The sequence below is a fragment of the Macaca fascicularis genome, chromosome 16 (assembly GCF_037993035.2).
Source record: "Macaca fascicularis isolate 582-1 chromosome 16, T2T-MFA8v1.1".
Lineage (NCBI taxonomy): Eukaryota > Metazoa > Chordata > Mammalia > Primates > Cercopithecidae > Macaca > Macaca fascicularis.
The window spans coordinates 61,068,768-61,094,196 of NC_088390.1; the positions used below are offsets into that span (position 1 = coordinate 61,068,768).

Below are 25,429 nucleotides of genomic sequence, written 5' to 3' on the forward strand. Positions count from 1 at the left end.
CCGCACCAGGCCAAGTATTTTTAAATTAAAGTATGTACATATATAAAATACTTTTTTAAACATAATGCTATTGTACACTTAATAGACTACGGTATAGTGTAAACCTAACTTTTTTTTTTTTTTTTTTTGGAGACAGGGTCTCACTCTGGTCGTCCAGGCTGGAATGCTGTGGCACTACCACAGCTCACTGTAGCCTTAACCTCTTCGGGCCCAGGTAGATGATCCTCTCACCTCAACCTCCCAAGTAGCTGGGACTATAGGCGAGTGCCACCACACCCAGCTAATTTTTTATTTTTTTGTAGAGATGGGGTCTTGCAATGTTGCCCAGGCTGGACTTGAACTTCTGGGCTCAAGTGATTCATCCGCCTTGGCCTACCAAAGTGCTGGGATTATAGGCGTGAGCCACCATGCCCGGCCTGTATTGTGTAAACATAACTTTTATATGCAGTGGGAAACCAGCACCTCTGTGACACCCTTTATCGTGGTGGTCTGGAACTGAACTTGCAGTATCTCTGAGGTCTACCTGTCTTCCTAATTTCCATTAAACATGGGTTTTGGCCTGGCCTTGCTCTGGCTCCTGATCATACTCCAGCCCTGGTCACAATATTTGGCATCACACCCTTCCTTTGATCTTCTGCTGCCTCTCATTTTAATGAAACTCCTAAAGTTGACTTTGGAAAACAACACTTCTCCTGTGTTTCCCAAACCCGCCCCTCAACCTCTGTGGCGGATGTTTTGATCCTAGCATCCAGATTCTTCATCTATTTTTAGGGCTCCAATCCTTTCCCCATTTTATCCTTTGATTTTGCAAACCAATCCCAAAACCTTCTCATAGATGTTTGATTCCCTTCCAGGAAGGGTGAGGTGGGAGGACTATGGTTAAGCACCTCCTCTGTGTCGTTTTAGGATATGAGGACAGGCTCAGGTGGGTTAAATGAGTCCTGTAGTTGAACGCAGGCTGACCTGACACCAAGTTCAATGCGCCTTCTCTCAGCCTGTGCTGCCTTCTTCCTGCCTCAGCCTGGGTGTATTAGTCGGGGTTCTCTAGAGGGACCGAACTAATACAATAGTTGTATATATAAAGGGGAGTTTAAGGAGTATTGCCTCACGCAATAGGCCGTCTGCAAGCTAAGGAGCAAGGAAGCCAGTCCGTCCGCATCCCCAAACCTCAAAAGTAGGGAAGGTGACAGTGCAGCCTTCAGTCTGTGGTCGAAGGTCCAAGCGTCCCAAAGCTGAAGAACTTAGAGTCCAGCATTCAAGAGCAGGAAGCATCCTGCACGGGAGAAAGACGGAGGCCAGAAGACTCAGCCGGTCTGGTCTTTCCACGCTCTTCTGCCTGCTTTTTATTCTGCCTGTGCTGGCAGCTGATTCGATTGTGCTCACCCCAGTTGAGGTCTACCTTTCCCAGTCCTCTGACTCAAATGTTAATCTCCTTTGGCAACACCCTCACAGACACACCCAGGATCAATACTTTGTATCCTTGAATCCAATCAAGTTGACACTCAATATTAACCATCACTCTGGGTTTCTGTTATCCAGTCCATCTTCATTTGTCTTTGGGTCTCCATGTAGCAGTCCTGACTTCAAAAGCCAACTTTTCTTGAGTGTGTGATCAGGAGACATACATATGGCAAGCACCGCTGCCCAAGGCCCTTTCCAGCCTGTTCAACATTTGTAGCTGTAATGAGCGTTCTTCATGAGGAGCTCAGCCTCACAAGAGGTTATCAATCTTCAGCCTTGGTTGTAAATGACCGGAGAGAGTTTATCACCCTCTTCCAGAGAGCTGGGGTCATTTGCCATGATTCCCTGGTTCTTGTCCACATAAGGTCTATGGGCCATTTTTCTACTCACTGTCTGGAGGCTTCTTCATCCACTGTCTGGATGAACCCTGTTGGCGTGGCTTCTAATTTCCTGAAGAAACTCAGTGTCACTTTTTTTTTTTTTTTTTTTAAGACAGTCTCACTCTGTCGCTCAGGCTGGAGTATAGTGGCACAATCTTGGCTCACTACAACCTCCACCTCCCAGGTTCAAGCAATTATCCTGCTTCAGCTTCCCAAGTAGCTGGGACGACAGGCACACGCCACCACACACAGCTCATTTTTGTATTTTTAGTAGAGACGGGGTTTCACCATGTTGGTCAAGGATGGTCTCTATCTCCTGACCATGTGATCTGCCTGCCTCGGCCTCCCAAAGTGCTGGGATTACAGGCGTGAGCCACCGCGCCCAGCCAAGTGTCACTTTCATGCTTAGAGAGCTCACTGTATTCTTTTACATTCGTTTTACTTGTTTGTTTATTTGTTTTGAGACGGAATCTCACTCTGTCACCCAGGCTGGAGGGCAGTGTTGCGATCTCGGCTCACCGCAACCTCTGCTGCAAGGGTTCAAGTGATTCTCCTGCCTCAGCCTCTCCAGTAGCTGAGATTATAGGCAGGCACCACCGCACTTGGCTGATTTTTGTATTTTAGTGTAAATGGGGTTTCATCATGTGGGCCAGGTTGGTCTTGAACTCCTGACCTCAAGTGATCCACCCAGCTTGGCCTCCCAAAGTGCTGGGATTGCAGACATGAGCCACCGTGCCCGGCTACCCTCTAGTTTTGTTTTGTTTTTTAATTTGAAAACTACGGCCGGGCGTGGTGGCTCAAGCCTGTAATCCCAGCACTTTGGGAGGCCGAGACGGGCGGATCACGAGGTCAGGAGATCGAGACCATCCTGGCTAACACGGTGAAACCCTGTCTCTACTAAAAAATACAAAAAAACTAGCCGGGTGAGGTGGCGGGCGCCTGTAGTCCCAGCTACTCGGGAGGCTGAGGCAGGAGAATGGCGTGAACCCGGGAGGCGGAGCTTGCAGTGAGCTGAGATCCGGCCACAGCACTCCAGCCTGGGTGACAGAGCGAGACTCCGTCTCAAAAAAAAAAAAAAAAAAAAAAAAAGAAAACTACATAGAAGTACAAAGAATAACATAACAAATACGTACCCATATATTCTCCACCCAAGTTTAATCATGTTAACATTTCATTAGTCTGTGAAGTTTTTTAATCAAAAAAGAAAACTGGACACCATGGCTCATGCCTATAATCTCAGCCCTTTGAGAGGCCAGTGTGGGAGGATTGCTTGAGCCCACAAGTTTGAGACCAGCCTGGGCAACATAGTGAGACCCCATCTCTACAAAATAAAGACATAAATAAAACATTATGGCTAAGGTAGAAGTCCATCTTGTTCCCCTGGCAAAGGCAGGCACTTTGATGAATGCAGCTGAGAAGCTTCTAGTTTATATTTTTATACTTTTATTACAAAATAGTATTGAGCTGCCAGCTGCAATGGCTCATGCCTGTAATCCCAGCACTTTGGAAGGCTGAGGCAGGAAGATTGCTTGAGCCCAGGAGTTTGAGACCAGCCTGGGCAACATGGCAAACCCCATCTCTATGAAAAACACAAAAAAATGGGCTGGGTGCAGTGGCTCACACCTGTAATCCCAGCACTTTGGGAGGCCGAGGCGGGCAGATCACATGGTCAGGAGATTGAGACCATCCTTGACCAACATGATGAAACCCCATCTCTACTAAAAATACAAAAATTAGCTGTGTGTGGTGGTGGTGCCTGCACAGGGTCTCACTCTGTCATCCAGGCTGGACTGCAGTGGGGTGATCACAGCTGACTGCAGCCTCAACCTCCCTGGCCCAAGTGATCCTCCCAACTTAGCCTCCCAAGTAGCTAGAACCACAGGCTTGCACCACCATGCCTGGCTCATTTTTTTATTTTTTTGTAGAGACGGGATCTCCTTATGTTGCCCAGCTGATCATAAACTCCTGGGCTCACAAGCAATCCTCCTATCTCAGGCTCCCTACATGCTAGGATTACAGGCATGAATCACCATGCCCGGCCAGTATTCAGTTTTAAAATTCTTGTACCTAGTATATTGCAGGAATGTAATTTGCTCTGTTTTCACTCAATATCGTTTTTGAGACCTAATCATGTTGATGCCCATGCCGAGCACTGTTCTGGACACTGAGAATACAACCAAATAAAGCAAAGTCCCTTTCCTCACAGAGTCTTGACTCTGGACAGGTTGGGAGGCATACATAGCATGAAGGGACCAGTATCTATCTAGCTATTCCCAGCTGATGGGCATTGCAAATGCATTTCCATTGGTTTACTATAACAACATTCCAAAGAACATCTCTGGCCAGGTGCAGTGGCTCATACCTGTAATCTTAACACTTTTCAGGAGGCCAAGGCAGGAGGATCACTTGAGGCCAGTAGTTCAAGACCAGTCTGGGCAACACAGGGAGACCCTGTCTCTATGAAAAATCAAAAAATTATGGCCGGGCATGGTGGCTCATGCCTGTAATCTCTGCACTTTGGAACGTCAAGGCAGGTGGATCACTTGAGGTCAGGAGTTCGAGACCAGCCTGGCCGATATGGTGAAACCCTAGCTCCACTAAAAATACAAAAATTAGCCAGGCATGGTGGCAGGCGCCTGTAATCCCAGTTACTCAGGAGGCTGAGGCAGGAGAATTGCTTGAACCCAGGAGGGAGAGGTTGCAGTGAGCTGAGATCACACCACTGAACTCCAGCCTAGGTGACAGAGCCAGACTCCATCTCAAAAAAAAAAAAATTAGCCAGGCATGGTGGTGCACACCTGTACTCTCAGCTACTCAGGAGGCTGAGGTGGGAGGATCGCTTGAGCCTGGGCAGTCGAGGCTGCAGTGAGCCAAGATCATGCCACTGCACTCCAGCCTAGGCAACAGAGAGAGACCCTGTGTTTAAAAAAATAGTAATAATACAGAAAAGAACAGCTCTGTATATGTCTCCTGGTACATATATACTATGTATATAGTTTGCAAACTCAGAGGTCCAGATAGTCAATTTTTTAGGTTTGTGGGCCATACAGTCTCTGTCACAACTACTCTCCCTTGTCTTTCTAGTACAAAAGCAGCTATAAACAATACATATGTGAATTTTTTATAGACATGGAGATTTGAATTTCATATGATTTTTACTTTTTTTTTTTTTTTTTTTGAGACGGAGTCTTGTTCCTTGCCCAGGCTGGAGTGCAATGGTGTGATCTCGGCTCACTGCAAGCTCCGCCTCCCGGGTTCATGCCATTCTCCTGCCTCAGCCTCCCGAGTAGCTGGGACTACAGGCGCCCACCACCACGCCCAGCTAATTTTCTGTATTTTTAGTAGAGACCAGGTTTTACCATGTTAGCCAGGATGGTCTCGATCTCCTGACCTCGTGATCCGCCCGCCTCGGCCTCCCAAAGTGCTGGGATTACAGGCGTGAGCCATCGCACCTGGCCGATTTTTACATTTTATAAAATCATCTTTTTAAAAAATTTCCCCTAACCGGCCGGGCGTCGTGGCTCAAGCCTGTAATCCCAGCACTTTGGGAGGCCGAGGCGGGCAGATCACGAGGTCAGGAGATCGAGACCATCCTGGCTAACACGGTGAAACCCTGTCTCTACTTAAAAAATACGAAAAACTAGCCAGGCAAGGTGGCGGGTGCCTGTAGTCCCAGCTACTCGGGAGGCTGAGGCAGTAGAATGGTGTGAACCCTGGAGGCGGAGCTTGCAGTGAGCAGAGATTGCGCCACTGCACTCCAGTCGGGGTGACAGAGCGAGTCTCCGTCTCAAAAAAAAAAAAAATTTTCCCCTAACCATTTAAAAGTGTAAAAGCCGGCCGGGTGCCATGGCTCACACCTGTAAACCCAGCACTTTGGAAGGCTGAGGCGGGCAGACTACTTGAGATCAACAGTTCGAGACCAGCCTGGCCAACATGGCAAAACCCCATCTCTACTAAAAATAAAAAAATGAGCCGGGCATGGTGGTGCACACCTGTAATCCCAGCTACTTGGGAGGGAGGCTAAAGCAGAGAATCGCTTGAACCCAGGAGGTGGAGGTTGCAGTGAGCCAAGATCGTGTCACTGCACTCCAGCCTGGGCGACAGAGCAAGACTCGGTCTCAAAAAAACACAACAACAACTACTAAAATTGTAAAAGCCATTTCTAACTCAGTGTACATACTCAGGTCTGTGTACTCCTGCTCTGAGGCATACCTGAGAAGTAGAGTCGCTTGGTCACGGGGCATAGACATTTCCACCTTAACTAGACACTACCAAGTTGCCATCCAAGGAGGTTTTTTTTACAATCTACACTCCCCCCAGCAACAAATGAGAGTTACTCCAGATCTTTACAAAGATGCACTAAGCCCAGTACCAGATGAAAACAGGAAGTGGGAGGGGAAGCTGCCAGCCACTTCTAAACATGAAGAAATACCTGGGACAGCCTTCTGGATGCTGGAAGGATGACTAACGGGGGTCTTTGGAGCCTGCCCCCTGTCAGATCACTGTGGCTTCTGAGCCTCCAGTCCAGCTCAGTCCCATGTATCATGGCCGGTGGTAATGAGCCCTTGCTCTGTTTGGTCTTTATTCTCCCCCGTGTGGGGCTGAAGTCTGGATTGAGCTGTTATTCAAGAGGTACAGCTTTCTTGACAGGAAAGTAGTATCACAGAAACAGCAGGGGCTTGAGAAGATGATCTAACTGCAAATCCTACCTGGTTCAGCCACCAGGTAGTTCTGTGATCTTGAACAAGTTTTTTCACTTCTCCAAGGCCCTCCCTTGGCTACAATCCACCAGTTGGTTGTACACCTGTAATCCTAGCACTTTGGGAGGTCAAGGTGGGTGGATGGCTTGAGCCCAGGAGTTTGAGACCAGCCTGGGCAACCTGGTGAAACCCTCTCTCTGCAAAAAAAAAAAAAAAAAAATTAGCCGAGCGTGGTGGTCCGTGCCTGTGGTCCCAGCTACTCAGGAGGCTCAAGTGGGAGGATCACTGGAGCCCAGAAGGTGGAGACTGCGGTGAGCTGTGATTGCACCGCGGCACTCCAGGCTGGGGGACAGAGTGAGACCCTGTTTCCCCCCACAAATAAAATGGACAAAAGTGTAATAAAACGTGCCTGACACAGTGGCTCATGACTGTAATCCCAGCACTTTGGGAGGCCGAAGCGGGCAGATCACCTAAGGTCAGGAGTTCAAGACCAGCCTGACCAACATGGAGAAATCCCATCTCTACTAAAAATGCAAAATTAGCCGGCTGTGGTGGCGGTGGTGGCACATGCCTGTAATCCAAGCTACTCAGGAGGCTGAGGCAGGAGAATTGCTTGAACCCGGAGGCAGAGGTTGCAGTAAGCTGAGATCATGCCATTGCACTCCAGCCACTCCAGCCTGGGCAACAAGAGCCAAACTCTGTCTTTAAAAAAAAAAAGTGCCTGACGTATAAGAGGTATGCGATGCAATAGTTGCCAGGCAACATGTTTAAGAATGTGGAGCTTCTGCCTTACATGGTCCTGTTAAAAAACCTACCCTCAAGGCCAGGGGCCGTGGCTCATGCCTGTAATCCCAGCACTTTGGGAGGCTGAGGTGGGTGGATCACCTGAGGTCAGGAGTTTGAGATCAGCCTGACCAACATGGTGAAATCCCACCTCTACTAAAAATACAAAATTAGATGAACATGGTGGTGCATGCCTGTAATCCCAGCTACTTGGGAGGCTGAGGCAGGAAAATCACTTGAACCAGGGAGGCAGAGGTTGTAGTGAGCCGAGATTGTGCCATTGCACTCCAGCCTGGGCAACGAGCAAAACTCAGTCTCAAAAAAACAAACAAACAACAAAAACAACAGCAACAAAATCCCACCCTCTACTCCCAGGGAGCTGGGCACTGAACTGGGCCCCATCACTGCAAGGTGCTGAGCCACGGAGCTGAGGCGGAGCTGCAGGACAGGGGACCAGATGACAGCGTGTGAGATCAGCAGGTGATGTCCCTGCCAGTGGTGACCACCAGGGGGCCCCCAAGTACCAGAGATGGCCCCACCTAGTCACCACGTCCACCATCCAGAGATGTCTGTTTCTTGGCAGGCTGAGGTAAATTAGGACAGAAAGTGACAGTCTTGGGTGTGGTCAGTCAGACTGTCCCAGGCAGGCCCCGTGGCCTGTAGAAAATGCTCAGGCCTAGGCCGGGCGCGGTGGCTCACGCCTGTAATCCCAGCACTTTGGGAGGCCAAGACGGGCGGATCACGAGGTCACCAGATCGAGACCATCCTGACTAACACGGTGAAACCCTGTCTCTACTAAAAATACAAACAATTAGCCGGGTGTGGTGGCGGGCGCTACTCGGGAGGCTGAGGCAGGAGAATGGCGTGAACCTGGGAGGCGGAGCTTACAGTGAGCCGAGATTGCACCACTGCACTCCAGCCTAGGCGACAGAGCGAGACTCCATCTGGAGACAAAAAAAAATGAAAAAGAAAATGTTCAGGCCTAAGCCAGGGGCCCGGGCTGTAATTCTGTCGCTTACCATGACCTTGGGCAAAGCTACTTCCTTCCCTGGCACAGTTCACAGGGCTGGAACCAACTCCAAGGTCCCTTCCAGCATGAATGTTGCATGGTTCTAGGATGAGAAGATGGGGACAGTTTCCCCTCTCTCAGGCCAACCCATGTCCACTTCAAGGTGAATGGCCAGGGAAGTCACGTGTCCCAACCCCCCAGTTCCAAAGCCCTTGGGGACCCTGCTGTCAGGGTCGTGCATGAGGAGGTGAAGGTCAGGTGAAAAAATCGCCTCGAAGGGTCTTGCCTCATTTGGGACAGACATCCGGTTTCCTCTGGGCTCTACCGGGATTCCAGGGGCTTAACTGAATGAGTCATGGGGTCAGGGGGGTTTCTGGGGGAGTTCCCAGCTAATCAGCTTGGGTCAGGACAGCCTGGAACTTTCGATGGTGCCTATCCAAGTGTGGGGTGGGCACTGCAGCCAAGACCCAATGTCCTTATCTCAGGTAGGGGCCCTCAGGAGGTCACCCAGACAGGCAGCCTCTGGAGAGTTTGGGGGTAGGAATGGGGGCAACCAGTTTCTCTCTTAGAATGTGGGGGCTCTGGGGACAGGCTTGAGAATCCCAAAGGAGAGGGGCAAAGACACTGCCCCCGCAAGTCTGCCAGAGCAGAGGGAGACCCCACTCAGCCGCCACTTCCCCACAGGCTGCTGCCGCCTCCAGGCATCTACCAGCGGCTCAGCCTTTGTTCAGCTGTTCTGTTCAAACACCCTGGGACCATTCAGGCCTGGGTGGGGCAGCGGGAGGAAGGGAGTTTGAGGGGGGCAAGGCGACGTCAAAGAAGTATCAGAGATTCCACAATTTCACAAAACTTTCGCAAACAGCTTTTTGTTCCAACCCCCCTGCATTGTCTTGGACATCAAATTTGCATAAATCCTGGGAAGTTATTACTAAGTCTTAGTCGTGGCCCCAGGTAATTTCCTCCCAGGCCTCCGTGGCGTTATGTATAAAGGCCCCCCTGGAGCTGGGCCCCAAAACAGCCCGGAGCCTGCAGCCCAGCCCCACCCAGACCCATGGCTATACCTGCCGCCCAGAGCCCCATGAAGCTGATGGGTGAGTTTCTTGGCCCAGAATGGGAGAGCTGCCCGCCCTGGCATGGGAGGGAGGCTGGTGTGACAGAGGGGCTGGGGATCCCCGTTCTGGGAATGGGGATTAAAGGCACCCAGTGTCCCCGAGAGGGCCTCAGGTGGTAGGGAACAGCATGTCTCCTGAGCCTGCTCTGTCCCCAGCCCTGCAGCTGCTGCTGTGGCACAGCGCACTCTGGACAGTGCAGGAAGCCACCCCCCTGGGCCCTGCCAGCTCCCTGCCCCAGAGCTTCCTGCTCAAGTGCTTAGAGCAAGTAAGGAAGATCCAGGGCGACGGTGCCGCGCTGCAGGAGAAGTTGGTGAGTGAGGCGGGCGAGAGGGCTGTGGAGGGAAGCCCAGTGGGGAGAGCTAAGGGGGATGGAACTGTGGGCCGACATCCTCAGGAAGGGATGTGGGAGAATATTAGGAGCGGTGGAGCTGGGGAAGGCTGGGAAGGGACTTGGGGAGGAGGACCTTGGTGGGGACAGTGCTCGGGAGGGCTGGCTGGGATGGGAGTGGAGGCATCACATTCAGGACAAGAGCCGCTGTGAGATCAGAGGGTGGGGGTGCAGGGCAGAGAGGAACTGAACAGCCTGGCAAGACATGGAGGGAGGGGAAAGACCAGAGAATCAGAGAGGACCAGGGAAGGAGGAGCGGCGACCTGGCCACGGCGAGTCTCACTCTGCATCCTTCCATCCCCAGTGTGCCACCTACAAGCTGTGCCACCCTGAGGAGCTGGTGCTGCTTAGACACTCTCTGGGCATCCCCTGGGCTCCCCTGAGCAGCTGCCCCAGCCAGGCCCTGCAGCTGGTGAGTGTCAGGAAAGGATAAGGCTGATGAGGAGGGGAAAGGAAAGGAGGGACACCCATGGGCTCCCCCAGGTCTCCAGGCTCCAAGCCGGGGGCCTGATGGGAGGGTCTCAGGCAGCACCCCCTAACTCTTCCGCTCTGTCTCCCAGACAGGCTGCTTGAGCCAACTCCATAGCAGCCTCTTCCTCTACCAGGGCCTCCTGCAGGCCCTGGAAGGGATCTCCCCTGAGTTGGGCCCCACCTTGGATACACTGCAGCTGGACATTGCCGACTTTGCCACCACCATCTGGCAGCAGGTGAGCCTTGTTGGGCAGGGTTGCCAAGGTCATGCTGGCATTCTGGGCACCGCAGCCGGGCCTGTCAGCCCCCAGCATTTCCTCATTTGTAATAACACCCACTCAGCAGGGCCCAGCCACTGATCGCAGCTTTCCTTTACAGATGGAAGACCTGGGAATGGCCCCTGCCCTGCAGCCCACCCAGGGTGCCATGCCAGCCTTCACCTCTGCCTTCCAGCGCCGGGCGGGAGGCGTCCTGGTTGCCTCCCATCTGCAGCGCTTCCTGGAGCTAGCGTACCGCGTTCTACGCCACCTTGCCCAGTCCTGAGCCAAGCCCTCCCCATCCCATGTATTTATCTCTATTTAATATTTATGCCTATTTAAGCCTCATATTTAAAGACAGGGAAGAGCAGAACAAAGCCCCAGGCCTCTGTGTCCTTCCCTGCATTTCTGAGTTTCATTCTCCTGCCTGTAGCAGTGAGAAAAGCTCCTGTCCTCCCATCCCCTGGACTGGGAGGTAGATAGGTAAATACCAAGTATTTATTACTGTGACTGCTCCCCAGCCCTGGCTCTGCAGTGGGCACTGGGATGAGCCACAGTAAGCCCCTGGTCCCGAGGGTCCCCACCTGGGGCCCTTGGGAGTATCAGGTCTCCCACGTGGGAGACAAGAAATCCCTGTTTAATATTTAAACAGCAGTGTTCCCCATCTGGGTCCTTGCACCCCTCACTCTGGCCTCAGCCGACTGCACAGCAACCCCTCCATCCCTTTGGGTGTGAGGTCCCTGGACAAGCAGAGGCAGCCAGAGCTGGGAAGCATGGCCCTGGGGTCCCACGAACTTGCTGGGGAATCTCGTTTTTCTTCTTAAGACTTTTGGGACATGGTTTGACTCCCCGCATGAGGAACTCAGGCATCACCGACGTGTCTCCTGTTTTTCTGGGTGCCCTCGGGACACCTGCCCTGCCCCCATGAGGGTCAAGACTATGACTCTTTTTAGGGCTGGGCAGGTGCCTGGACATTTGCCTTGCTGGACGGGGACTGGGGATGTGGGAGGGAGCAGACAGGAGGAATGATGTCAGACGTGTGTGTGAAAGGAAGCTCGACTGTCACCCTCCACCTCTTCACCCCCGACTCACCAGTGTCCCCTCCACTGTCGCATTGTAACCAAACTTCAGGATAATAAAGTGTTTGCCTCCAGTCATGTCCTTCCTCCTTCTTGAGTCCAGCTGGTGCCTGGTCAGGGGCTGGGAAGGTGGCTGAAGGGTGGGAGAGGCCTGAGGGAGGTCGGGGAGGAGGTCCAGGGAGAAGGGGGAAGGTTCTCAAGTTCGTCTGACATTCATTCCATTAGCACGTGTTTATCTGAGCACCCACTCTGTGCAGACGCTGGGCTAAGTGCTGGGGACACAGCAGGGAACAAGGCAGACGTGGAATGAGCAGCCACAGCCGCGCAGGGAAGACAGAGGCACTGGGACCATGGGAACCCGGAAAGGAGAGCACATGGGGTCCAGGTGGGCTTAACAGGCCAGACACAGTCAGACAAGATGAAGCCAGGGAGTGCTGAGCATCTGTACCAGGCTTGTCACTTACCATCTTCCATAAACTTGAGCCCATCCATCAAGTTGGAGTTTCTCTCCTCCTCAGGCTCAGTCTCTGCACTTGCCCCAGCTGGTGCAGCAGCCCCGTAAGCTGAAGAGCGCTAAGCTCACAGCACAGGAGGGTGTGGAGCTGTGGCAAGTACGGGGGCCAGCGACCACACTGCAGGTGTGAGGCCTGCCTGCAGCCAAAGACTCCTGTGTGGCTTTGGGGTACCCCCACCAGCCCCCAGTCCACTATCTGCCCAAGCCTTGTCCTCCTCAGCTCCTCGGTCCCTCCCACCTCCCCAGCCCGTGGCTCCTCGGAAAGCAGGGTCAGAAGTGTCCACTGCCAGGCTCGGAGACGTGTGAGGCAGGCAAGGAAGGGTTAAAGAAAGGTCCGGCCCTCATCCCCCCGCCTCCCATCCCCCAGTCCTTTTTTGGAGGCAACAGACCAAATCCCAGGCTAGTCAGAGTGTGGGTAGGGTTGGGCCAGGTTCGGGAGAAAGCAGAGCAGGCCACCCTGCCCCAGCACTGTGGGGCCCTGAGCCAAAGCCTCTCCCCTTTCAGGGTACAGCTGGCTTTGCGGGAGGGGCAGCAGGCCGGCCAACTTGGCTCCAAGGAAGGGAAGCTGCTTTCCCCTGGCCCTTCCTCAGCTGAGCAAGTCCACATAGGACCCTAAGCCCTGCCACCTCTGCACCTCTTCCTCCTCCTCCTCACCACAGGAGTGCGCTTTCCCCGGCCACAGCACAGGCAGTCCAGGGAGAGAGCACTGTGCCCCGCCCCGGGTGACACTGATACCAACAGCACCCACAGTCGCAAAGGGATCCACGAGGAGCTTTATTTACACATGAACAAAGGTAGATTTCCCTCACATATTACAAAATATATACACACACACACACACACACACACACACACACACACACACTCTCTGCGTCTAGAAAGTTCCTCAGAAGTAAGATTACCCCTGGGCTGGGGCGGGCGCACACAGGGGTGACCACTGGGCTTGTGGTCCAGGCTGCTCACACTCCTCAGGTGCTGGCAGACAGAGAAGAAATTTCAAAAGAGGAAACCAGGAGACATCCTGGAGGTCAGGAGTCAGAAGCGGGGAATTAGAAGCTGCCAGAGGCTCTTGCACCATGTGGAGCGGATGTGAGCCACGATGCCTCATCTTTCCTCACTGCTTCCCTTGGAGGCACCTGGGGCTGTGCCAGTCCCCAGCCCCCAGCCCCCACTGCGGCCATGCCAAGCTCCTCAGAGTGCAGCAATGGCTTTAGCAGCCACCTGGCGGCCCAGGGGCAGGCTGAGGTCCGTGATGGCCAGAACCACCTTGGGGCTGGACATGGCTGACACCTTCACCAGTTCCGACACCTGCCACAGACAGAGATGCTGCTTGCTGGATGGCTGGTGGTGGGCGTGCTGTCCCAGGGGAAGGAGGCCCCTCCCTGCTCCAAGGGCTGCACCGAGGCCCCAGCACCAGCGGGAGAGCCAGGAAGGTGGTACTCACGGTGGTGAAGGGCATGAACTGCAGGACACTGCCGCGGCCACCCTGCTCCAGGCAGTCCACACACTCCTCCATGAACCACTGCACGAACTGGGTGTGGGGCCCAGCGGTGCGCGACCCCAGGATGGAGGAGATGAGCAGGAAGAGGTTGGCTGTGGAGAGTGACAGGAGGGAGTTCCATGAGAGGGGGTGAGGTCACACTCTGGGAGAAGGCGGGACTGAAAAGGGAAAAGAAATACATGCTGAGCATGTCCCCAAAACGGGGTGTCAGAGAGAGAAAATATAAAAGGCAACCGGGGAGGGGAGGGGGGGAACTAGACAGGAGCCTGGGAGCCAGGACAGCCAGCAATGAGGAGCATGGAGGGAGAAGGGAGGGGCACCATGAGGCCCCTTCCAGATGACAAGGTCGCCCAGCCTCCATGAGGAGAGGGACTCGTCCAGCTTAACCCCAGGTTCAGCAGCACGGGTGGGGAACTTACCCAGGACTCGGTTCAGAGGGTCCCGCATGTTGACGGTGTGGAGCTGAGAGGCTGAGAGGGAGCTGCTCATGGACCGGTCTGCTGTGGGACAGAGCAGACAGAGCGCTGGGGAACAGCCTGCCGAGTGCAAAAGCGGCGCTCCCTGGGGATACCCCCACCTGACCTTCACCCATCGGAGGTAACTGGTACATGGAAAGCCCAGAGAAGACCCTGAGATCAAGAGCACAGAGGGAGGCTGGGTGCAGGGGCTCACACCTGTAATTCCAGCACTTTGGGAGGCCAAGGCAGGAGGACTGCTTAAGCCCAGGAGTTCAAGACCAACCTTGGCAACTAGCGAGACCCCATCTCTACAAAAAATACAAAAATTAGCTGGGCATGGTGCCAAAGCCTGTAGTCCCAGCTCCTTGGGAGGCTGAGGCAGACTGCTTGAGCCCAGGAGAACAAGGCTGCAGTGAGCCGAGATGGTGCCACTGCACTCCAGCATGAGCAACAGAGCAAAACCCTGTCTCAAAAAAACAGGCTGAGCGCGGGGGTTCATGCCTGTAATCCTAGCACTCTGGGAGGCCAAGGCGGGTAGATCACCTGAGTTCAGGAGTTTGAGACCAGCCTGACTAATATGGCGAAAGCCCATCTCTACTAAAATACAAAAATTAGCCGGGCGTTGTGGCAGGCGCCTGTAGTCCCAGCGACTCAGGAGGCTCAGACAGAAAAACTGCTTAACCCAGGAGGCGGAGGTTGCAGTGAGCCAAGATCACGTCACTGCACTCCCTCTGGGCAAGAGAGGGAGACTCCAACTCAAAAAACAACAACAAAAAAGGCACAGAGGGGCCTCGGATACAGAGAGATCCCAACGGAGATGAGAGAGAAAAACTAACGTGTGGCGAGCACACAGCGCCAGGGGCCGATCTTGGTACTTCCTAGGCCACTTACTCCTCACAACACCCCATTTACAGATGAGGAGACCCAGATGGGGGCTGGCTCAGTCACTAAAGGTCACAGCGCTTGCAGCTGGAGCATTTTTCTTCTGATCAAGTGTATAATCGGTCCCCTAGTCCCTAAAAGCCTTCAGAGAAAAGTTCAGGCTCAGGAGAAATCTCTGGAAACAGGAAAAATGCCACAGAAGGAGCCCTTTGCAGTAAGTTTGGCAGGGAGGAGAGGACAGTGAGAAGGATGCCCTCCAGGGAAGAGAGGGGTGGGGGGGTGTGCTCTTTAGGCAGGAAGGTGGGGAGTAGTCCCAAGTTCCAGCCCGGGCCTCTCCAGGCATGTTGGGGGAAGGAAGGAAGGTCAGAGCTGGTGAGTCAATGGCACAGGCTGTGCCTGAGGCGGTGAACTCACTTGGGTAGCTTGTCATCCCCTCAACCCTGGGGTAAGGGAGGGGGCAGGAGGGTTGCAGACGGGGGCGGGAGGGGGGCTCGGGGGAACAGCTGTGGGCTGGGCTGGACCTGGGCAGAGGAGCTTCAACCCTCAGGGAGTGAGAACAGCAACCTCTTCCCTAGGGGCAAGATACAGAGCACCCCCCTGGGGGCTAAAACAGCAGGTCCCTTCCACACCCTCTCTGACCAGCTGCAAAGATGCCTGCAGCTGGGGCAGCGGCAGAGTGGCAGCATCGGGGAGTGAATTCCCAGGAACGGGAGCGGCGTGCCGCCAGCCCACACACTCACTGGGGCTTGAAAGGATGTTGGCATCATCCTCATTGGAGCTCAGCAGTCGCATCAACTTCGAAGGCTGCACATCGTCCAGGGGGAAGAGGCTGATATAGTCCTAGAGGGTGTGAGAGTCACTGTTACACACTCCTAAACCCCCCCAGCTTCCAGCTGTCAGGGAAAAGAGCTGGAGCTCCGATTTGAGTGAGGTCAGCAGGCCAGCAGGGCCTCAGTCCCTCTCTGCTCAACCCCTCCCACAATCCTACAGACCCCTTGTGTCCATGGGCAGGTTGGGGCCACACAGACCACCCATGCAGATTCCTCACCAATCATGCCCGGGCACAGCTGCCCCAAGGGCAGGGGCCCCATCTGCTTCCCTTTGCCTGGGGAATCCTCAGGAAATGCTGAACAAACCAGTGAACAAGTGAAGCCGGCGGGGGCGGTGGGAGGTGGGGGCCTACCTCGATGTCTTCGCGGTGTCTCTTCTTTTGGCGGGTGGATGCCTGTCCCTTGTGGGAGGAGTAGGAACTGAGGGCACACCATACGGCCAGCCTGGCAAAGGGTTCCAGAAAAAGGGGGACAGTGAGAGGCGACCCGGAGCTTTCTGTGTCACCCCCGAGTGGCACTAGGTGAGGGGTGCCTGACCCTGGGTGGCAGGAGCAGGGCAAGCTCTGAAGAGAATCTTACTTGGCAAGAGCAGTGCCTGGGGGGTCCATGAGGCTGTGCCACTTGGAGGAGTCAGTGAGCAGGCCAGGCAAGATGTGGCCCAGCAGGACCAGGGTCACTTGCTGCATGTCCAGGCAGAAGATGGAGTAGAGCAGTTCCACTGCCCGCAGCGCGTGCTCCTTCCGCGTCTCCTTCAGCAGCTCCTAGTGCGCAGGAAGCGGGGCAGTTCAGGAGCCAGGGGCCTGGGATCTGGGGCTCTGACACCCTACCACCCCAGCATGGCTGTACAGGAAGGCCTGCAGAGGGGTTCCAGATGTTGCTCCGCCCCTCAGGCTGAATCCCAGTCTCTGGCCAGAGCTCCCCAAGGAGGCAACTCTGAGGCGAGGCATCCCGGGGAGGCCACCTGGTTCACGGCAGCCTCTTAGGGAAGCCTGGCAGACCAGGCCAGGTGTGGGGAGCCAGGGGACAGGACCGATGTCAGCCTACAGCCACTCTAGCCCAAATACCTTGATCAGGTTGTTGCAGAACCAGTAGACGCCGCCCATGTGCAGCAGAGTGTCGAAGATGTGGATGGAGCGGCTGTCCACCCAGCCCTTCTCCAGCACTTTGGCAAAGATGTCCGTCAGCACCTCCTTGATGGGCCGCTTGGGGGGCAGCAGGTTCCAGTAGGGCATCGTGTCCACCCCGGTGGAGGGAAACTTGATCTGCGTGGCTGTCTGCTGCAGCACGTCGGCACACATGCGCTCCAGGATCGAGTTCATGATCACCACCCTAGGAGAGGGCCGAGAGGACCTGAGGCTCAGATGCCACTGTGGGGTGGGGAAGGAGAGGAGGCAACAGCCATGCCAGACTTTCCCCTGGACTTGGGTTACAGAAATCTCCCTGGGGCATTAACTCAGTTCTGCGCTGGGGGAGGGTACACCCCGGAGCGACCTGGCTCCGTCTCTGCTCCTGGCAGGTCTCTCACCTGGAGGACACAAAGCCTATCAACAGGGACTGGGCAGGGACTTTCCTCTCCCTGGCCATTCCAGCCAGATATTCACATTTTCTTTTATTCTCCAACTTCCCCCATCTCGCAGGCCTGGGCCCTGCCAACCTGCCACATAAACAAACGCAATCACTTCCTCCTGGGGTGAGTGCTTGGGGGTCCCCGCCCAGCCCTGGCCTCCTCCCAAAGTAAACTGTTCCTTCCAGGAGAGGCCCAAGGGCTGCCCCACAGGACTCTTCCCGGCCCCTGGTAGCTGGGCAGATAGAAGTGTATATCCAGGAATTTTCTCGTGGAAAGAGGCTTTGGAAGTGAATACCGACCCAGGCCGAGTGCTGACTGTTCCTGGAATGCAGGGTGGCTCTGGGAAAGTTGCTATGACTTTTAGAGCCAGTTTTCCCACCTGCACAATGGAGTCAGACTTCCCACTACCCCTTACCCAGATAGGACTCAGGGTGCTTAGAATGGGTTACACCAGAATGAGTTCCCTATTGGGTAGGGCAGGGGGGAGGTAGCGGGGAAATGCGGGAAGAAAGGAAAAAAGAAGGAAGCAAGGGGAAAACGAGATGTGCTTTTCCAGACCCTCCAAACCTCATTCAGCTCAATGCTTCCCCTTCTCCCTATTAAGACATCCTCAGGCCCGGTACAGTGGCTCACACCAATAATCCCAGCACTTTGGGAGGCTGAGGCGGGCAGATCACCTGAGGTCGGGAGTTCAAGACCAGCCTGGCCAAGATAGTGAAACCCCATCTCTACTAAAAATACAAAAATTAGCCGGGTGTGGTGGCGCATGCCTGTAATCCTGGCTACTCAGGAGGCTGAGGCAGGAGAATCTCTTGAATCCAGGAGGTGGAGGTTGCAGTAAGCCGAGATCAGGCCACAACACTCCAGCCTGGGCAACAGAGCGAAACGCCGTCTCAAAAATAAATAAATAAATAAATAAATAAATAAATAAACAAACAAGCAAACAAATAAATAAATAAATAAAATAAAGACATCCTCAACGTTGCCATAAAGACATGGCAGCAGGCCGGGCGCGGTGGCTCAAGCCTGTAATCCCAGCACTTTGGGAGGCCGAGGCGGGCGGATCACAAGGTCAGGAGATCGAGACCACAGTGAAACCCCGTCTCTACTAAAAATACAAAAAATGAGCCGGGCGCGGTGGCGGGCGCCTGTAGTCCCAGGTACTCAGGAGGCTGAGGCAGGAGAATGGCGGGAACCCGGGAGGGGGAGCTTGCAGTGAGCCGAGATCGCGCCACTGCACTCCAGCCTGGGCAACAGCGTGAGACTCCGTCTCAAAAAAAAAAAAAAAAAAAAAAAAAAAAAAAAAAAAAAAAAAAAAAAAAAAGACATGGCAGCACCCAAAACATATTGGCTGGTAAACATCCAAGTTCACAGCAGCACTATTCACTATAGCCCAAAGGTGGAAGCAGGTGAACTGTCCACTGACAGAGGAGGGATCAAGATGTGGTATAGCCACACAACAGAGGTTTTGTTTTTATTTTTGTTTTGTTTTTTGAGATAGTCTCACTCTTTCACCCAGGCTGGAGTGCAGTGGCACAATCTCGGCTCACTGCAACCTCCACTTCCTGGGTTCAAGTGATTCTCCTGTCTCAGTCTCCCAAGTAGCTGGGATTACAGGCGCCTGCCACCACTCCCTGTTCATTTTTGTATTTTTAGTAGAGACAAAGTTTCACCATGTTGGCCAGGCTGGCCTTAAACTCCTGACCTCAAGTGATCCACCCGCCTCAGCCTCCCAAAGTGCTAGGATTGCAGGCGTGAGCCACCACGCCTGGCCCACAACAGAGTATTATTCAGCCTTAAAAAGGAAGGATATCCTGTCACATGCTACTACATGGATGAGCTTTGAGGACATCATGCTGAGTGAAGTCAGTCAATTACGAAAAGGCAAGGACTGTATGATTCCAGTTAAATGAGGCATCTAAAAAGTAGTCAAATTCAGCAGGGCGCGGTGAGTCACGCCTCTAATCCCAGCAGTTTGGGAGTCCCCAGTGAGAGGATCACTTGAGGCCTAGAGTTCAAGACCTGGCAATATAATGAGACCGTGTCTCTACAAAAAATAGAAAAATTAGCTGGCTGTGGGCCTGCAGTCCCAGCTACTTGGGAGGCTGAGGCGAGAGGATCACTTGAGCCCAGGAGTTTGAGGTTGCAGTGAGACTCACTCTGGGCTGGGCAAGAATAAGACCTTGTCTAAAAAAAAAAAAAAAAAAGTGTCAAGTAGTCAAATTCCTAGACACAGAAAGCAAAATGGTAGTGACTGGGAGCTGGAGGGAGGGGAAAATGGGAAGTTGTTGTTCAGCGGGTACAGAGTTTCAGAGATGTAAGAAGAAAGTTCTGAAGACCTGTTACACAACAGTGTGAATATACTTAACACTACTGAACAGCACACTTAAACAACATGGCTAAGATGGCAAATCTTATGTGTGTTTTACAATAAAAAAAGCAAACAACTTATTGGTTGGGTGAATGAACTCAATGTAGCTGGTCACCACGGAAGTCCTCCAAGCCCTCGAAGAGCCAGGGCAGGAAACTGTCCTAAGAGAGAACTGAGGGTGGGGGATGGCCTGTAAAACCTACAGACAGTTTCCTAGCTCCTAGACAGTCATACAGTTGTCTTCTTTTGGGAGCTAGCTGTCTAGAACTTGAGTCTCTGCGGGCAGACCCTGTTTGGGTCTGCATTTCTGATACACAGCAGGTGCTGGCATATAAACGCTTCTGCCACAGAGACACAGTACATGTTTGCCGAGTCAGGTGAGTGAATGCATGAATGGGAAAGTGAGTGAGCGAATGATCGAGCAGCGTGTCTGCGAAGGTCAGAAAAGAGAAGGGTGCTTGTTATTGGATGTGCTGACTTCTCACAACACACTTGTAGGGTCTGAGAAGGGAAGGTGGGTTACTGACCTCTCATTGTAGAACTGCAGGGTGTTCTCACTAAACAGCGGCCCTGCCAGCTGGCGGATCATCTGCAGCGACTTCTCACGCTCATCCAGCCCCAGCATCCGGACGTGGGCCACAAGCCAAGCCACAGCACACACCGCCAGACTGCATACCTTCCCTTTGATGTTATCAGTGATTTTCTAGGGGAGAGGGAAAGGTGATGGGCTACCATCTATCTCCCTTTCCTGAACCACCATCACCTTCTCAGCCTCTGTGGGCAGCTCAGTGCAGCGGGTGGAGTCCCGGGCCACACTCCCCACAAGTTTGATCTTCCCAGAGCTACCTGGGCCAGAGGGAGTGGCTAAGACTACAATTACACAAAAGATCGATATCAAAACATGAGCTCCTGGATTAAAGGTCTTCTTGCCCTTACGAAATATAACAAGTCATCACTGGCTGGCTCTGCGTCTCAAGGGAGCGAAGGCTGCTGGGAAGGGGGGGGCTACCTGGATGGACTCGAAGGCCAGGACCCCATTCTCCCAGGCATTGAGGATTTCCAAGATGGCGGCTGAGATGCTGAGACAGGCCTCGTGCCACTTCATCTGCCTGCGGGAGTGCAGAGAAGTCAGCACAGAGGAGCAGGGGACGGGCTCGGGGAGAGGGTCTTGACCCTGCCCCCACCGCCACCCTTGGAGTGGGCGCCCGGGCCACTGACACCAGCTTCATCTCCGAGGAGTTGTTGAGCAGGGCCACCAGGGACTCCACTTTGGTGGAGTCGGGGCGGAAGCAGGGGTGGTCAGGGTTCAGGATCTTGCCCTCCTCAGGCATGCAGGTCTGCATCCAGGTCTCGAAGAACGGCACGTCAGCTCCTGTGCGCGACTCAGACAGAATCACCTGGGAAAGGGGAAGGGGGGCACCAGCCGAGTGGGGAGGGCGCGGCGCCTGCCAGCGCTGGACCTGGGACTGCACCCTTTCCCGCCAGGCTGCTGCTCCAGCCCAGCCCGAAGACTAGGGACGAACTGTTCTAAGGGAGCCAGACGGGGGCAATGCTGCCACCTAGTGGTCAGTGTGAACATGGGGCTGAAGGGGCCGTCCGGGTGGGCACCTGGTTTCTGAGGCCCACAGAACTAACTGGCTGAGAGGCTGTGGGGGTGCAGGCGGTGAGGTGGGGAGAGTTTCGGGTTACCTTCTTCCCCTGAGCCCCCGTCCCCGTTGCTCCCCTCTCTCTCACCTCTGAACCATAGGTCTGGGCCACATGGCACAGCATGAGGAAGGAGATGTCAAACAGCAGGGCCCGGACGGAGGCCGGTTTGGCTGTGGAAGGACAGGAAGGCTGAGCTCCCAGACGAGGGCAGGGGGCGGTCGGTGTCTGGGTCGACAGGGATCGGGATTTGCCTCTAGGAAGGTCAGGGACCAAGTGGCTCCTTCAAAGCTCTGAGGCTCAGAATCCTTTTCTTGAGTCTCAACTGGAACATCATCCCTTCCTTGAAACCAAAGACCCCCAGCACCCTCTCCTGGCATACCCAACCAAGTCATAAAGGAGTGAGGGGGGAAGGAGACATAGGGATGGATGGTCTGGGAAGAATACTGTCCCAGCATTACCCACTTTCAAGCTCTGTGGAAGCTTCCGTTGGTCATGGCTCTGACGAGGGAGCATAGCCTCCCCCTGTTGAGCCCGGGAGCCCTCCTCCCTCCCACACTCTCCCGCCACACCCCTCCTCAGGGCCCACTGGGCCTGCAGATGTACAGGGCTGACTTACTGCTTTCTTCGCTGCCATAGGTTGTGAATTCATTCAAACTGAAAGGAATGGAGACAGGTTGCATTAACCAGGGCATGAGCTGAGCAGTAGCTGGGCGCTGGGGACTACACATGCTCAGAGAGCGGTCGCTAGAGTCTGAGTTACTGGTTAAACTTAAAATGAGACACATTGGTACAGGAAAAAGAAGGATTTCTTTTTTTTTTTTTTTTTTTTTTGAGATAGAGCCTCGCTCTGTTACCCAGGCTGGAGTACAGTGGCACAATGTCAGCTCACTGCAACCTCTGCCTCCGTTCAAGCAATTCTTCTGCCTCAGTCTCCCAAGTAGCTGGGATTACAGATGCCCACCACCACACCTGGCTAATTTTTTATATTTTTAGTAGAGACAGGGTTTCACCAAGTTGGCCAGGCTGGTCTTCAACTCCTGACCTCAGGTGATCCACCCACCTTGGCCTCCCTTAGTGCTGGGATTACAGGCGTGAGCCACCGCACCCGGCCAGAAGGATTTTTTTTTTTTTTTTTTTTTTTGAGACGGAGTCTCGCTCTGTCGCCCAGGCTGGAGTGCAGTGGCCGGATCTCAGCTCACTGCAAGCTCCGCCTCCCAGGTTTATGCCATTCTCCTGCCTCAGCCTCCCGAGTAGCTGGGACTACAGGCGCCCGCCACCTCGCCCGGCTAGTTTTTTGTATTTTTTAGTAGAGATGGGGTTTCACCGTGCTAGCCAGGATGGTCTCGATCTCCTGACCTCATGATCCGCCCGTCTCGGCCTCCCAAAGTGCTGGGATTACAGGCTTGAGCCACCGCGCCTGGCCAGGATTTTTATTGTTAGAAGATTTCCAAGGCCTAGAGAATGGCTCACTGAATGGAACCATGTTCTATATATGTCAAATTCCAGGACAACCAAAGGCAACAGAATTTGAGAGCCCCTTATTAATAACTGGGCATACTCAGAATTCCTCCATGCCCAGTGTTCAACACCTCAACCCTTACCCTCATGCCTTTACCAAACATGTCCACTCCATCCTCAGCTGAAGAGAAAGGAACACTTAGGTCACAAGAACAGGCCCTTCCTCCAAGATCTCCAGCCAGGATGCTCTGCCTAGGCCCGTGGGTCTCTGGATGAGACCCAGACCCAGGTACCTGACTCCTACCCTGCTGCCTCCTCCCAACACGCGGCCTCCCTGCATGCCCTGGGGTCAGGGGCTTGGCCTTCCTCACTTGATGAATTTCCGGGCGAAGGATTTCAGCTTTCCAGTGGCAGCAGCAGCAGCCAGCAGCAAGTCCAGACTCTTCCCGGACAGCATGTGGCCCAGGACTCCCAGCAGTCCCTCCGGGGACTTAGAGTGGTCTGCATCCATCGTCTGGGGACAGGACAGGAAATCAAGTCCTGAAGAACACTGAAGACCCCCCACCCAAGATACAGCCTAGCCACATTTTCTCTTTTTCACAACTTGGAATGTAATCTACATCTTTCTGACTTCGATCTGGAAAATAATTCCTAAAACCCACCCTTGCTCTCCGATCCATCCCTCTCATCTACACTGGCATGCAGGTGGTGAGGTTGGAGTGGGCAAGGTCACAGCTGGGAGCTTCTATGTTGTTTCCTTTTTTTTTTTTGAGACGGAGTCTTGCTCTATTGCCCAGGCTGGAGTGCAGTGGCGCAATCTCGGCTCACTGCAACCTCTGCCTCCTGGGTTCAGTAATTTTCCTGCCTCAGCCTCCCAAGTAACAGGGATTACAGGCATGCACCACCACATCCAGTGAATTTTGTGTTTTTAGTAGAGACATGGTTTCACCACGTTGGCCAAGCTGGTCTCAAACTTCTGACCTCAAGTGATCTTCCCACCTCAGCCTCCCAAAATGCTGGGATTACAGGCGTGAGCCACCGCACCCACGTCTCTGTTGTTTCCACGTGAGACGGCCTAAGTGAAAGTGCCTACTGCAGTGCCTGGTGTACAAATGAAGGTCCCACGGGTTAGCATTCGGTGGCAGCTGCCCTTGCCTCCCCTTTCACTACCTCCACAGCAACTATGTATAAAAGCTAAAGGAGACAGAGGTCTGTGGCCTGTTTGTTTATCTGCAAGCAGAAGGAGCACTGGGAAGAAGAAAGAGAAGACCGTGGTGGCCAGGGAAGGGCACACTCACCTTGAGGATGTTTGTGACAGTGGGCTCTGCCCGGAGGATCAGCTGGATGTTGGGCTGGATGTTGGCATTCTCTCCCGATTTCTGCTGGGGTGCGTGCTCTCGGTCTGCTTTGCTGTGGACATCACCAGTTGGTCAAGGAAGGGAAGAGGAATGAAGAGAAATTCTTGACACATTCCCTCGTTCAAGCCCAGAAGGAAATGAGCAGAGGAGGTGGGAAGCATGTAAGAATATCCAGATTGGGGTGAAATTCTTTTTTTTTTTTTTTTTTTTTTGAGACGGAGTCTCGCTCTGTCGCCCCGGCTGAAGTGCAGTGGTGCGATCTCAGCTGAAGTTTATGGACGCATAGTCAATGTCGCAATCATTGATTTATCCTGAGTCTTTTTTTTTTTTCGAGACAGGTCTCACTCTGTCGCCTAGGCTGGAGTACAGTGGTGCAATCTCGGCTCACTGCAGCCTCTGCCCTCCGAGCAGCTGGGCACTCACCACCACGCCAGGCTACTTTTTTGTATTTTTAGTAGAGACGGGATTTCACCATGTTGGCCAGTCTGGTCTCAAACTCCTGACCTCAGGTGACCCGCCCACCTTGGCCTCCCAAAGTCCTGGGATGACAGGTGAGCCACTGCGCCTGGCTATTTATCATTAGTCTTTTGTTTTTTGAGACAGAGTCTCGCTCTGTCACCCAGGCTAGAATGCAGTGGCATAATCTCAGCTCACTACAACCTCCGCCTTCTGGGTTCAAGCGATTCTCCTGCCTCAGCCTCCTGAGTAGCTGGAATTACTACTACTGTGTATACCACCACGCCCAGCTAATTTTTGTATTTTTAGTAGAGATGGGGTTTCACTATGTTGACCAGGCTGGTCTCGAACTCCTGACCTCATGATCCGCCCACCTCGGCCTCACAAAGTGCTGGGATTACAGGTGTGAAGCATTGCACCCAGCCTATCATTAGTCTTAAATGTTCTTAAAGCACATTTAAGATTAAAGGAAGATTCAGGATTTTTACTTATTTTTTTTTTTTGAGACAAGGTCCCACTCTATCACTCAGACTGGGGTGCAGTGGCATGATTTCGCCTCATCGCAACCTCTGCCTCCTGGGTTCAAGCAATTCTCATGCTTCAGCCTCCAGAGTAGCTGAGATTACAGGCACACACCACTATGCCCGGCTGATTTTTGTATTTTTAGTAGACATGGGGTTTTGCCATGTTGGGCAGGCTGGTCTTGAACTCCTGGCCTCCAAGTAATCCATCTGCCTCCGGCCTAGG

The 25,429-nt window shown here is 53.5% G+C and overlaps 2 protein-coding genes and 1 non-coding gene across 54 annotated transcripts in view; 1 reads left to right on the forward strand and 2 right to left on the reverse strand.

The window, feature by feature from the left end:
* The first annotated feature begins 9,349 nt into the window (after positions 1–9,349).
* On the forward strand, positions 9,350–11,714 carry CSF3 (colony stimulating factor 3). 3 transcript variants are annotated; one of them, XR_012425808.1, is made up of 5 exons: positions 9,350–9,424; positions 9,601–9,755; positions 10,138–10,245; positions 10,398–10,540; positions 10,683–11,714. XR_012425808.1 is itself a non-coding variant. In XM_015438454.3 (5 exons), exons 1-5 carry the CDS (start codon positions 9,385–9,387, stop codon positions 10,845–10,847), a joined length of 615 nt encoding a protein of 204 aa, XP_015293940.3. In that variant the 5' UTR covers positions 9,350–9,384; the 3' UTR covers positions 10,848–11,714. The 3 variants fall into 3 exon arrangements, 2 of the variants coding, with proteins under 2 accessions (XP_015293940.3, XP_045230799.2); XM_015438454.3 differs by having other exon boundaries at positions 10,394–10,540; XM_045374864.2 differs by lacking the exon at positions 10,138–10,245 and having other exon boundaries at positions 10,394–10,540.
* A 1,193-nt stretch (positions 11,715–12,907) lies between these two features.
* The window catches only part of MED24 (mediator complex subunit 24), a 42,368-nt gene continuing 29,846 nt past the window's right edge, over positions 12,908–25,429 (reverse strand). For 13 of the 50 annotated variants that reach the window (XM_074019543.1, XM_074019540.1, XM_074019538.1 and 10 more), the window contains 14 exons: positions 24,167–24,278; positions 23,240–23,418; positions 22,027–22,064; positions 21,498–21,580; positions 20,982–21,160; positions 20,773–20,872; positions 20,291–20,466; positions 16,890–17,154; positions 16,405–16,586; positions 16,179–16,269; positions 15,736–15,835; positions 14,075–14,155; positions 13,599–13,747; positions 12,908–13,462 (listed from right to left, as the gene is read on the reverse strand). In XM_074019543.1, the coding sequence (XP_073875644.1) occupies positions 13,346–13,462; positions 13,599–13,747; positions 14,075–14,155; positions 15,736–15,835; positions 16,179–16,269; positions 16,405–16,586; positions 16,890–17,154; positions 20,291–20,466; positions 20,773–20,872; positions 20,982–21,160; positions 21,498–21,580; positions 22,027–22,064; positions 23,240–23,418; positions 24,167–24,278 (1,852 nt within the window). In that variant the 3' untranslated portion in view covers positions 12,908–13,345. Of the gene's footprint in view, positions 13,463–13,598; positions 13,814–14,074; positions 14,156–15,735; positions 15,836–16,178; positions 16,270–16,404; positions 16,587–16,889; positions 17,155–20,290; positions 20,467–20,772; positions 20,873–20,981; positions 21,161–21,497; positions 21,664–22,026; positions 22,065–23,239; positions 23,419–24,166; positions 24,279–25,429 lie in introns of those variants that run through there. The other 37 variants (XM_074019545.1, XM_074019542.1, XM_065531519.2 and 34 more) reach the window with 8 other exon arrangements.
* On the reverse strand, positions 21,657–21,760 carry LOC123569661 (small nucleolar RNA SNORD124). Its single transcript, XR_006693466.1, has one exon. It is a non-coding gene; the product is annotated as a small nucleolar RNA SNORD124 (small nucleolar RNA).